Raw genomic sequence first — 13,835 nt, forward strand, 5'->3', positions numbered from 1 at the left:
ATTTTTACCAACCAGCTATCACGAGACTTACAAATTATAATTCGCCTTAGGTGTGAGCTATTCCCAAGGTACAGAAGCTTTGCCAAAACAGAATCATTCCTGCTTCGTAAAGGAATCAAGATCATGAGAAATGAAAGCAAGAAGAAATTCCAAAGCATGACAGTGCAGGGAGAGAAGCTATAGTCACAGGCCCTTACCAACGTTTGTTGAAATATGATGCGACAGAGGTACAAGATGGTCTTCAGAAACTTGAGGAACTGGTCACTCCAACACTCCCTGGCGTAGGCAGTCTGCAGTGCGCCGGGGGAGAGCATCAAGAACTCCATCTGTTCCAGATGGCTGCTGAGGAGGAAGTCCTTCAGAGTGTAGCTCTGGGACTTCATACTTCCCCCTTTTTCTCCCGGTTCCATCTGAAAGATTCGAAATGAAGAATTGCGATGAAAATACTAAATTTTCATGATTATACAGCATAAAAACAACACTTAGCCTATCTCCCTGAGTGATATATGGCTAAGAATAGCAAAGTTAAAAATAGTGTAACTCCAGTTCTTCATAATTCCTCCTTTTTCTCTTTGTTCTGTCTGAAAATTCAAATGAGGAATAGTGATAATACTAAATTTTCATGATTAGACTACAACAATCAACACGTAGCCTATCTCCTGATTGAGATATAGCTATGAATAGCACACATAAAAACAGATAAGGGAACACTACCAGTTTCAGGTCTAGTTATCATGTTCATGCAGCATTTACCTTTAATATTACTACTGTTACAATTATTTTCATATTAGTAAAATCCCAACATCATTCATCTTTCAATAAGACGTTATTTAGGATTCTGGTACCCTTGGCTAAAACCAGGCAACACATGTCCAGTAACATGCCTTCAGAGTGAGACGTTTCAGATCCTTGTAGTTGTACAGGCAGCTCCTGTTCTGCGTTTAGCAAACGGCTAACTCCTTCTGTTCCTTGACAGTTGTCTCTGTTTCCGATCTCTGCAGTTGTAGAGGAAACTCCTAATCTGCATTTAGCAGATGGTTAGCTCCTGTTCCTTGACAATTTCCTCTGTTTACGATCGATACATGAGAGAACCTTCAAGCTGTGGATCAGAAATGACAACTGTTATTGTAATGAAAACCTAGCAAGCCGTAAAGGGGAAACTACCAAGGGTTGGGTAGTTTGTTCGTCTGATACTACTGCTGCTACTACTACTACTACAGGTACTATTAATAACAAAAAAGAGTAATCGAGAAACTCCCTATCTGGGTGCACCAGAACCAAGAGTGTTTTTCCAATTAGATCTATGCTAGAACTACTAGAGATGTTTAGGACAAAATTTGAAAGCAACTATACAGTGATTTTGTTTCACAGGTTTGTGGAATTGTTTTAATACCTTTTTTTTTTAACTTGTGAAGTGGAAGCTGCAGTTACACAAGTGGCGCATTGGCTCTATCGTTTCCCCCTTCCTATTGTATTTCACGACCGATGCTAATTCATTCAAATACTCCAAAGTTATTTTGGGGTAAAAGTCTGCAGCATGATATGTTACAAGAAAAAATGTGTAGGCATGAAACAAAGCAACCATGGCAAGAAAAATCTATCCCACCCTCTTAGATCATATCAGATTAGTCTATCGGAAAGTGGAAGGAGCAATTATAAAATACATACTGTAATTACAAACAGAATTTCCACAAACACACACTATATATATATATACACCATTGTCAACAACCAAACAAACAAAACACACACACATATACGTAGTGTGCATGTGTTGTGTGTACATTGTTTGTAATTACAGTGTATATATTTTATAAATTGCACCTTCCACTTTTCATAAGTTGAATTTGACATGATCTAAGAAAGTAGGATTGAATTTTCTTGGCATGGTTGCTTTGTTTCATACTCGTATATTTTTTCTCATAACCTATCATGCTGTAGACTTTTACCCTATATAACTTTGCGTATTTGAATGAATCGGCATCAGATGTGAAATATAATAGGATGGGGGAAACAAAACAGTCCCAACGCACTGCTTGTTAACAGCAGCTCCCAATGCACAAGGTAAAAAAAAAAAAATAAATAAATATTGACAGCAGTCACATGTCCGTGAAGCAAAACCCACTATAACAACTGCTTTCATATTTCCCCCTCCCCTTCTCTCTATATATAAATATACTGTGTATACGTGTGTGTATATATAATATATATATATATATATATATATATATATATATATATATATATATATATATATATATATATGTAGAATCTACTGGTCACTTTTACCAGACACATATGAAATTCTAATAGCCACGATGCCCTCTTAACTTCTCGAATTCTTCGCGCTTTTTGGATATGCTTGTAACTACGAAGCCGAAAGATCCAAAGGGAAGAAATTGAAGAGTTACCTTGATCGCAAGGTCACGTTGCCGACCTAACCACGTGTGTGTGTTTATATATATATATATATATATATATATATATATATATATATATATATATATATATATATATATATATATATATATATATATATTATACTCGTATATGTATGTATGTATATATACATATCAGAATACTCAATCATATGAGTATTTAAATCCACAAGGCCTCTGTCGACCTAACCAATGAATTTTGTCCGTGGCAGTTAGTAAGCTGCTGCGAGTTTTCAGAGGGTAAGTAACTGGGCACAGGGCAAGAAACCTCGTCCCCAAGTCGTAACCTAACCTCTTCAGACCCAAGCAGTGAATAATAAAAATGACTGGTGGTACAGTTAACTGTTGTGGATCGCAGTAGGGAACGGAGATGTACATAAGGCAAGCAGTCTCACCCCATGTACTACAGGCAAACGAAGTGTAGCATCTTCTAAAGCCATTAGTATGTTTTTGAGAGATAGAGAGAGGGAGAGAGAGAGAGAAAAGTTATACTGTATCTCACAAACCAGTATACATTATCGTCAGTACATTGAGAGAGAGAGAGAGAGAGAGAGAGAGAGAGAGAGAGAGAGAGCAGGCATATCTCATACATCAGTATACAGTAGCTATCATCAACAAAGAGTTGGGAAGTTAATAGCTTACAAATCAGTATGAATCTCACAAGTAGAAGTGTACCAACATACAAATGAAGAGACAATAATTGTGAATTAAAACGCTTTCAAAAGAACAGATTCCCCTCAAATCATGAAGCGTTTATAAAACATGAATAATTTATCAGCAGCCTTTACATGCGAGGAAAATGGTACTAAGGGCCGGTAACAGATCTATTCGTACATCCAGTGCCAAAGATAAAGCAATGTCGTGTCATCATTTTCGAGGCAAACTCGCTTACCCGAGTCACAACACGAGCTGTTCCGGCAGGAAGATGCCACATATTGCCAGAAAAGACTCGTGAGTTGTAAATTCCTTCAGGCACTGTTCCGGGACACAACTTGGGCGTGAATTTCCTCTTCCATTTATTTTCCACACAACACATCGAGCTCCATTTGTTGGTCTCATCAACCGTAAAGCTCCATTATTATGTACTGCAATCAGTGCAACGAGCATGTTGCTTTGATGTTATACTGACACTCCGTCGTCATGACCTTGATCTAGACGCACTAAGTCTGATTTTGCTCCGACACTGCAGACTTGATGAATTCGAGGCATATCGTTAATCAGAAAATGTTAAACTGTTTAACAGCTGAAAGGCACTAAAACAGTGACGTCACGCAATACTGCAAGCTTTAGCTGTGTGCAAATTATCCACGGCTATTTTAATAGTGGGCAGAAATTTCATAAATTTCAAGATAAAATAACTTCGCACTAACTTCGCACTTGTGAGCGTTATGTATTACGACTGTTATGGCAGTATATAGCACCACACCCTAAAGGTCCAGGCGTCACCCCACTTGGCAACAGCAGGCCATTCCTACACAAGGCGGTCTTTCGTGCTGTCAATGAATAGCAGACTGATTTGGAGGGAAACGGCACGTCACTGAGTAGCCAGAACAATGTTATTCACGATTATTATAAACTGTCATCCGTGCGCATTATTTGCAGAATGAACAGAGATCTGGCGTATTGTGTAAAAGTTAGTCCACTGAGAAATACCGTATCAGCTCAGTCAGTAGATACGAGAGGTCGTAGTGTACATGTATGAAATGAACGCATCACTGCGCTTCAAAGGGATATATGGCATCGAAAACGCTACCGTACATAGAAACAAAAACCTTAACCTAATGGCTACCATATTATTTAACAGTGGTTTACGAATGACCTATGGCAGGCAACTCGTGATAATACCAGCACTAACATTAGTAATAGTCGCACAAGTCGTTCGTGGTGGTAAATTTCAGACTCAAGACATACCTCACGAAGTTATCAGAGGACACACACGAACCGCTGTGACAGTCGGTGACAGAGTAATACCTTGAAGGAAGACGATCTCAAGAATAAAAGCGTGAATCCTTCCAGTAGTCTGCTTACAAGGTTAAGAGTTAAATCTCTGAAAGTCTGTTGATACTGAGATGGAATTGCGATGGGCAATTCGCTGAGACAGACTGCCACTGCCGTCCACAACGCAACTCTATCCCCATCCCACCGATTGGTTGCCAACGCCTAAAAATCGTCAAGTTTTATCGCCTCTGAAACTTTTAAAGTTTTGCTTACAACAGATTTGTGTACAAGACAACACTGTATTTGGCAATGAATGCTTCGTTGAAAGCTACTAATTTATCGTACTCCACTCAGAATTGTGGGCATAATCTCAAAACTGGAGTACAATCCATATGTTTAAAGTTGCCATATTATGCTATTCACAATCTTAATGCTATGACAAATGTCAAGTGGTGTGCACGAGATAAGAACACGACTTGGAGAACCCGTGGGTTTTTCCAACAAATTAAAAACACCCTCCAGTTATTCACGATTACGAGTACAGACCTAGATTTAATAAGTCACCAAGAGTAAGAAAGCCAAGAACTCTTAGCGGAATTACCTTTCCGCTCTTTCGGAAAATATGTTTCTTACACCACTGGCAGTAAACAACTTACGGCAACGGCGAATAATAACAAAGATGATGACGTCATTGTTCCCAGCTCCGCCCACAGAAACTTAACATGGTGAAACCGTGGCCACCGAGTGACTCATGGGTCTCCGATAGACCCAACGACCCACATGCCCATTCCCTGCCCCTTCCCCACTATCTATCTTTCTCGTATACGACGCGTGATGTTCATGGCATTCTGATCAAATGATTGATTTTAGGTCGTAAATTGGACTTAGAGTTCTAGAAAATTTAATATTCTAAACGTTCACATAAGACTGTTTGAACCCACTGTAGTTTATATAATATGTAAAAAAAATATTTACAGAAATCTTCTTGACTATTAATACAAAAAAAAAAAATACCAAGGGAAAATTATGTTACTAATTTAAGCCTAGGTCTAGACTCTCTTGACCCCATTCTGCACAAGCATTTAGAAGAAGCTTTAAAACAGAAACCAAGGAAAGTCGGTAATCCTGGTTATTTATTTAGTTCTTTGTCTCGCCTTGTTTTATCCAGGTACTTGAGTTGAAATAATCCAGGGCTGGTTTTAAGCCTGTTGGACCAATTTAATAAATAAATTGGACCCTCGCCAGAGTTACCGTTTGAAGCCTATTCTGTATTCTAAGAGGAATAAAACGTTACCGGAAACATTAAAATAAAGAATGAGGAAGTATTATTCCACACATTATTATAGATATTATATTAACAGAAAAGTTTCCCTTGGAAAATCCTTTTTATATTAGACAAAAAATCGTCTTAATTTCAATAATAATAATAATAATAATAATAATAATAATAATAATAATAATAATAATAATAATAATAGTGACAGATATACCATAGCAGCTTATCTGTGAGTGCAATGAACATGCAAAGCACTGGCAACATGTATTCAAAAGGTTAGTAACAATAGTGCAGTTTCTTGCTGAGAGAAATTTTGCATTTAGAGGAACAGAAGAAAAACCTGTTGAGAATGTGCACAATAGAAACGTTTTAGATCTTGTTGAACTGTTTGGAAGGTTTGACCCTGTCCTTGACAGACAATTGCGAAAAGTCAAAACCCACGAAATTCATAATCACTATTTAGGAAATGATATTCAGAATGGGCTATCATGGCTAAAGCTGTTTTGAATGAGATACTGAAACGTGTAAAAGCAGCTACGTACCACGCTATTATTTTAGACTGCGCACTTGATAGGAGTCGCCAAGAGCAAATGTCTCTAACGATTAGGTATGTGATGGTAACTTGGCTCCTTCAGGTGTTTATGAACATCTCGTAAAGTTTATGCAAGTTGAAAGTAGCACAGGAGGAGATATATATATATAAAATTGTTAAAAACACTGAAGGAATTAAATTTAGAGGCCGAAGACGTAAGAGGCCAAGCTTATGACAACAATACCAACATGGAAGGTCAGACATCTGGAGTACAAGTAATTCAAGAGTTTTTTTTTTGTACCCTGTGCATGTCAATTTAAGTAGCCAAGTGTTGTCCTGAAGCTATAACATTTTTGGGGGGGGATCTTGCAAAGGATCTACATATTGTTCACTGCATTTATCAGTAAAACTCTTGGGCAACACAAGGTGGGAGAGTCGGACTGATAGTGTTAAAGCTATTCGTTATCAGCCTGGAGAAGTATATGATGCACTTGTGGAAATATCAGAGATAACAGATAAGCCCAAGGCAAAAGCAGAAGCTGAATATTAGCAAACCAGCTAAAAGACCCCCAAAATTTGTGGTTTCTTTGATATTTTGGTGTGAAGTGCTTTTTAAAGGTAACTATGTAAGCAAGGAACTACAGAAACAAAGGACATTGATGAAGGCATGGAGTCATTTGAAAAACTATTATTATGGCTAAGAATTTATAGAGAGGGGGTGGGGTTTAATGATGTTCTAGTAGGCGCAAATGAATTGGCTGAAGCTGCTGAATTACCATTGGAGGTTAGACAACTTCAAAAAAAAAAAAAAAAAACTACGTAGAAGGAAGAGAATGTTTTCATATGAGGCAAAAGATCAACCTTTAGATGATCCAGAAGAAGCATACAGATTTCACTGCTTCAGCTCAGTGCTAGATCAAGGTATTCAGTCTATGGAGTATAAGATTTAAACGACTTAAGAGCCATGCAACATTATTTGGATTTCTAAATAACTTTCAAAGTTGACAAAAAGCGGAAACAAGGGAATGCATAGCAGACCTTGAAGCAGCTTTAACTGATGGAGAGGCAGTTACTGAAACAACTAATGGCGTGGACGGCTGCTATCTGTTGGCCGAAGTACTTGAAGCTCGGAAAACTTTTCTTCCCTCAAGTGTCATTAAGCCTCAAGCTGTGTTTGAATATCCGGTAGTAAATAATAGATTTACAGCATTTCCTATTGTTTATATTGCTTTGAGGATTTAATTAATGCCTGTAACAGTTCTTCGTTGGACTGGACGATACCGTTCTCGACTAGCACTCTGCAGAGCCCGCGTTCGAATCTCCGGCCGGCCAATGAAGAATTAGAGGAATTTATTTCTGGTGATAGAAATTACTTTCTCGCTATAATGTGGTTCGGATTCCACAGTAAGCTGTAGGTCCCGTTGTTAGGTAACCAATTGGTTCTTAGCCACGTAAAATGAGTCTAACCCTTCGGGCCAGCCCTAGGAGAGCTGTTAATCAGCTCAGTGGTCTGGTTAAACTAATGCATACTTAACTTTTTAATGCCTGTAACAGTCGCATCGGGTGAAAGAAGCTTTTCAAAACTAAAACTGATTAAAACTTACTCACGGTCAAGAATTTCACAAGCGAAATTAAACAATTTGGCGTTGTTATCTGTGGAAAATGACATTGCTAAAACCATTGACTTTGAAATTATTTTGAAAGACTTTGCAAATAGAAAAGCCAGAAAATTTTTTTTTCTACAAGACTCTATACATAAACAGTATGTTTGTAACTGCCTTTACCTTGTATTAAAAAATTAAAACTTTCGTATTGTCTTTCAATATTTAGTATATTAAGCATTTAATGTTTTTTTGGGGGGGTGGTTCAAGACAAGTATACCACACGAAATATACATACATCAATTTTCTATTTTCTATTGGGCCCCGCAATTCCTAGCACCGGCCCTGGAGTTGAATGTAGATTAAAGATCCTTATCTGAAGAGTTAATTTAAATGTAATGACCTACGTGTGTATTTAAATGGTTATTGTATGCCTTTAATCTTAGATGTTGTTTGTAATCTTTTGTTCCGCTGTATGTACTTTGCTTGAAAATTCCATAAAGGCGAAAGATCTGCAAGTTTCACTTAGCTCCTCTCTCTCTCTCTCTCTCTCTCTCTCTCTCTCTCTCTCTCTCTCTCTCTCTCTCTCTCTCTCTCTCTCTCTATATATATATATATATATATATATATATATATATGTGTGTGTGTGTGTGTGTGTGTGTGTGTGTGTGTGTTTATTAGTGACAAATTAAATTTTTAACACTGCAGCATCTGGAAACTTAGTTCCTGTTCCTGGGAAGTGCTTAAAAAGAAAACGGAATCTTTTTTTAAATCGTACAATTAGATACTGTACGGCAGGGGATGATGTTATATTAGGCTAGCCTTAAGCCAACGTATTGTGATGCTCCATTTTTTTAACCATATTCATTTCTCGTCATAATAAGGTTCGGATTCCACAATAAGCTGTAGGTCCCGTTGCTAGGTAACCAGTTGGTTCTTAGCCACGTAAAATAAGTCTAATCCTTCGGGCCAGCCTCAGGAGAGCTGTTAATCAGCTCAGTGGTCTGGTTAAACTAAGATATACTTAACTTTTCAAACCATATTAGAGAGACGGGGTAATTACAGACCCATAAATTGCGAAACTGGAAGATGGTGATTGAATAAAACGAAAAGGGATGGAAATGAATTACAGAAAAAGGGAGTGCAAGATTAAAAAGTGATAACTGCATGAAACCGAATAAATGAAAAAGAAATAAAGATGACCATTAAAGACAATGGAAAGGTGGGAAAGGGACAGATACGACGCCACAGCGATGGAAACTGTTGCTTTAGTGACGTAAAATGTTATGAAAAAAAAGCAACACAAACGGAAAGTTATGGCTACAGGAGTCTGAAAGGTCATGAAATCGACGTACTCCGACAAAAGCAAGTCTGAAAGTGATGGTCTAAGAAAATGCTGGGGTAGGGAAGAAGTACCAGACCCCCAAAGAGTGCTCAATCGAGAAAATGACTTGAGGTGTTATAGTAATAGTCGTACGAAGTAGAAAAACAAGGTATTAATTAACCCGTATCCACCCATGGGGGAAGCTCCGGGATCAAAGTATTATACACACTCATTTTTATATTATGTGGTCGACAGATTATATTAATAATAGAAGTGGGTTTATATAATAGTTTGATTCCAGAGGGGTTAGTATTAAACACGGCGTCCCAAGGAGCTTCCGCCATGGGTGGATACATACCGGGCTAATACCGAAAAAGGAAACCGTTCTGTATTGTTAATAAACTTGAAGACGACAGGCTGGGACAGGATGCATGTAATTATAGAAGTTGTTTACAAAGTCATCATATGACGTTTGTACAAAATATTGCATATCTAGGAAAGATCCAATGAATGTTTACCCTTACATTTTACTGAATGTCTGAGAACAATAACAATGAAATTGTAATAAACGCCCTCCCCCGAAAAAAAACTTCTAGCTGAGAATCATTACATGTTATAAACACAACGCCTTCCAATTATACTTAAATAGGCAACCTTCAGTATGAACTGACATAGAACAACAAATCAACAACAACTCCTCAAATAGAGACCAAAGTATCAAGAGCGGAAGGCATGTCAACAAATATTGCTATGATGTGTAAGTTTACATTGCGTACCCAGTCAATTTTGGCCATTGCTACAGTTTAGAATGCTAAATCTGTGCATTTCAAAGCGTGTCAACCGGAAATGAGGATAGTAGTAATAAGGACAATTCAATGTTGGCCAGTGCTTGACATCGTGTGAGGTCAGGCCGGGTACCGCCGGATAGACAAGGTAAAATACTTTAATAAACTGCCGTGAAGATTTTGGCAAGGAAGTCCTGCATTATTAAGGTTTGACTGCATCTAGGCAGGTGCAGTAGATTCTTTTAGTATTGCCAGTGGGCCAGGAATGCCAGCATGTCAAACTTAAGCCTAACCTAGGCAATGTAGGTTATAGGCTACTCTGTAGCAAAGACAAGACTTTATTTTTACTTGATCATTTTGGGTACTGCTAAGAAAGAGCTCCACACGGAGTCATTGTGTATTAATGAAATTTTGGGCCATTTGAGAACTAAGGACAGAAGTTCCGCCTACGAAAAGAAACCTAACCTTGGCTGGAATGCTGTGGCCTGACCTAACCGGACCTTATCTTCCTAAGCTGACTTAGGGGGCCGAGCCCTCACATGGCTTGGTGGGTTTTGATCCCTGGACTTCCCCTAAGTAACACTAAACACTGGAAACATGGACTAGGCTAAGCTTCTGTTCAGCCTGAGGGTTAAGAGTCTGCTCCCTTCGTTCTGCAAACTTCCCTGAAATTTTTTGATCGAAAAATATAGAACAGGGTGTATATGATGCAGTACAGGTGAGATAACTTGAAACTTACACCAAAATTATTTGCGAAATTTACCGTCTTTTGTTAATGATATGTTTTTACATTATTCCCTGAGGGGCTGGTACTAAACATGGCGTCCTGTGGAACATTTCCACGTCTACATGTGAACAAACTATGATAAATTTATCACGTTGCTTTGGTGAATTTTTCAATTTAGCTCACCTGTGCCGCATAGGCACCCTTTTTAATATTGTTCAGCCAAAAAGTTTCATGAATATTGTTCAGCCAAAAAGTTTCATTAATAAACTATCTCGTTGTGGAGTTCTGACATAGAATTACCCTATTTTTAAACCTGCTTATTAGATGTGGGTTGAGTTAGATCTGATGGGAGCAGGCTCTAATTCCTTTCAACATTCCTTAAGTCATTTGGTTATAGAACATTACGGTAGGTGGTAAAAGTGCACGAGAATGCCTCCCAATGAGAATAAGTTTTTAATTTTGTTTTTATTGTGTACATAATGCTTTTGGTAGTATTACTCAAGGTACATGATCTCATGCTACAAATATAAAGGACAGACTTAAAAAGAGATTGAACATCCCGTTACCTTGGTCTGGTACTGGATTATGAAGCCTTTCTTGAGAGGATGTTATGAAAAGAGTAGCAAACAGTTTAGATAAAGTAGCAATTACTATATATATATATATATATATATATATATATATATATATATATATATATATATATATATATATATATATATATATATATATATATATATATATCTGGACCACTAATCTAATAAGTAAGAGTTCTTCATTAGTTAACATTAAAAAAATCGTGGACGTGTATGTAAAGCCTGCACTTGATCAGGTAGTGATGACACATTGGCACTTAGAAAAAATTCAGATTTGAGATGAGATGTGACTACTAATACTAAATTTCATAGGTTGCGTAAATTGGAAGATTATATTACAAATTAGGAAATTTTTATCATTATAGAAACAGCAAGTTAGGTGGTGGGCATTTTTTGAGTTTTGACTAATAGCAAATTTCATTTGGTGGGGAATGGGCCATTGGATTTTTTTGGTAGAAAGGGCAGAATATTATATAACTGAGGTGGTGAGATGGTAACAGCTCTTTTCACTGAATTAATGATTGAAGTGGTCCGGACATGAATGAAAAGGTATAGAAAACTATACAGTAAACACCCTGTATTCATGGTCTTATGATTCGCGGATTCACCTGTTCGCGTATTTCTCTGTGGAACGTATATACAGTACACTGTTCGTGGAAAATTTGCCCATTCGTGGTATTTTTAACCAAAATATTCTCTAATTACTGTACTGTATTTTCATATCATTTTCATAACTAAATGCACTTTTTGTGATAAAACTATTTAAATCCTCAGGTATTTTTAGTTTTTTTTTGTGTTTGAACTATCAAAATAGGCAGTTCTAAGTGTTTTTAGAGGGGGGGTTTTAAGTATTCGCGGATTTTAGCTATTTGGCGGTGGGGGTCTGGTGTGCATCCCCCGCAAATACGGGGGTTTACTGTAGTAGATATTAAAGCAGGAAAATAGTGACAGATAGGAAGATCCCCAAAATTACGGAGGAAAGACATTCATAAGTACCTGGACCAGGTGGGAATAATGATAGAAATGGCAGACAGGTTAGTGTAAAGAACTTTTGACATGTCTAGCCACATAAAGGAAAAGCTAACAGTAATGTTATATTTAGATGTTATTAATGATTTTGAATTTTGCAGCTTCTCCATCAGAGATGGCAGGGGAAGAGGATATCCCAATGCTTGTGGAGGGGTTGGAATTTGCAGCAGGCCAAGAAGTACCTAATCTAGAGTCGATAGCAAACGCACCACGTGTGCCAGTCACCATTCTAACTGGTTATCTTGGTGCTGGGAAGACGACTCTTCTGAATTACATTCTTACACAAGAGCATAACAAAAGAATAGCCGTTATATTGAATGAATTTGGTGAAGGTAAGGTGTGAGGGAAAGTACTTTTTTGCCTGTTTCATCATGTTGGAAACATTTCATTATCTATTTCAGAAATCCTGTCAAGATTGTGTTTATACTTGAACTCTTAAATTCTCTTTGTGATTATCGTTGCTGTAAAAAGAATTTGAGATCATAATACAGGCAGTCCCCGGTTTACGATGGGGGTTCTGTTTTTTACGCCGCGTCGTAAACTGAAAATCGTCGTAAACTGAAAAATCGTCAAAAATCCTGAGAAAATCTTACTTTTAATGCTTTGGGTGCACTGAAAACAACGTAAACTACATTTTTATTGAGTTTTTCATTAAAAAAACCTCCAAATTTTATTATTCTGCCGTTTTAGAGCCATATTTCTTCTGTCGGATCGGTGTACGACGCGTCGTAACCCCGGAACGTGTCGTAAACCGGGAAATAATTTCTGATGAATATATTTGAAAAGCGTCATAACCTCGGAACGTCGTAAGCTGGACCCATCATAAACCGGGGACTGCCTGTATCTTCATAATTTGCTGAGCAGTGTATACTTAATTTTATTTTTTAACTCTCCAACTCTTAAGATTTAACTTCTGGGTTTGTTATTACTGTACATTGTACAGCATTTGAATGTGTTGATACGCCATATACAACCCATTATTTTACATAAACCCAAAATGCCATATGAGGTATTGATAAGTCAATAAATGTGTACTCACACTCTCCAAACATAGTACTGTAACTGGGTACCACTGGTTATCACATTTGGACTCTTGTTTTGCACCTTCTTGTGTTTGATCAGCGATCCCATTTTTTTTGTGTGGAATGATACATTGAAGTAGATGGTTGTAAGTAGTATATGAAATGCAAGGCTGATGACACCTAATTTAGAATACTGAACAGTGATCTATTTCTGATGTATATGAGTATTTGGTACATAATATTATAGGCATCTTCTGTCTTGAATTTTATGCTTTCATTTAATTTTCATGTAAGTCTGAAGACTTTTGAATAGTAACCTGAGTAATTTGATAATATTATTTCAAGTTGTTATCTTCATCGAGTGATTGGTGGGTTCCATTGAATACTGTACCACTATATTTGTGGTGTGGATACAGATTGACGCTTCTGGATCAGAAAGTTGTTGTTGTACCCCTTGTAGATCAGTGACATCATGCTGAGGTATGTAGGTCTGCAGTGGCTGTTATGGGTGTTAGAGAATACAGGTTTGACCCCAGAGGAAATACCTCTTGGTTCCAAGGAAGGCAG

At 37.5% G+C, this 13,835-nt stretch overlaps 2 protein-coding genes across 2 annotated transcripts in view; one reads left to right on the top strand and one right to left on the bottom strand.

Annotated features, from left to right (window-relative positions):
• The window catches only part of LOC136836087 (axoneme-associated protein mst101(2)-like), a 44,986-nt gene extending 40,926 nt beyond the window's left edge, over positions 1-4,060 (bottom strand). Inside the window, exons 1-2 of the mRNA XM_067100041.1 lie at positions 3,331-4,060; positions 198-410 (exon numbers count right to left, since the gene is read on the bottom strand). The gene's annotated coding sequence lies outside the window, so the exon portion shown is untranslated. The remainder of the gene's footprint in view (positions 1-197; positions 411-3,330) is intronic.
• Positions 4,061-9,768: 5,708 nt separating this feature from the next.
• LOC136836388 (zinc-regulated GTPase metalloprotein activator 1-like) overlaps positions 9,769-13,835 on the top strand; it is a 125,016-nt gene continuing 120,949 nt past the window's right edge. The window contains 2 exon segments of the mRNA XM_067100584.1: positions 9,769-9,866; positions 12,348-12,578. Of these exon segments, the coding sequence (XP_066956685.1) occupies positions 9,842-9,866; positions 12,348-12,578 (256 nt within the window). The 5' untranslated portion in view covers positions 9,769-9,841.

This window comes from Macrobrachium rosenbergii, chromosome 56, assembly GCF_040412425.1.
Source record: "Macrobrachium rosenbergii isolate ZJJX-2024 chromosome 56, ASM4041242v1, whole genome shotgun sequence".
NCBI classification, from domain to species: domain Eukaryota; kingdom Metazoa; phylum Arthropoda; class Malacostraca; order Decapoda; family Palaemonidae; genus Macrobrachium; species Macrobrachium rosenbergii.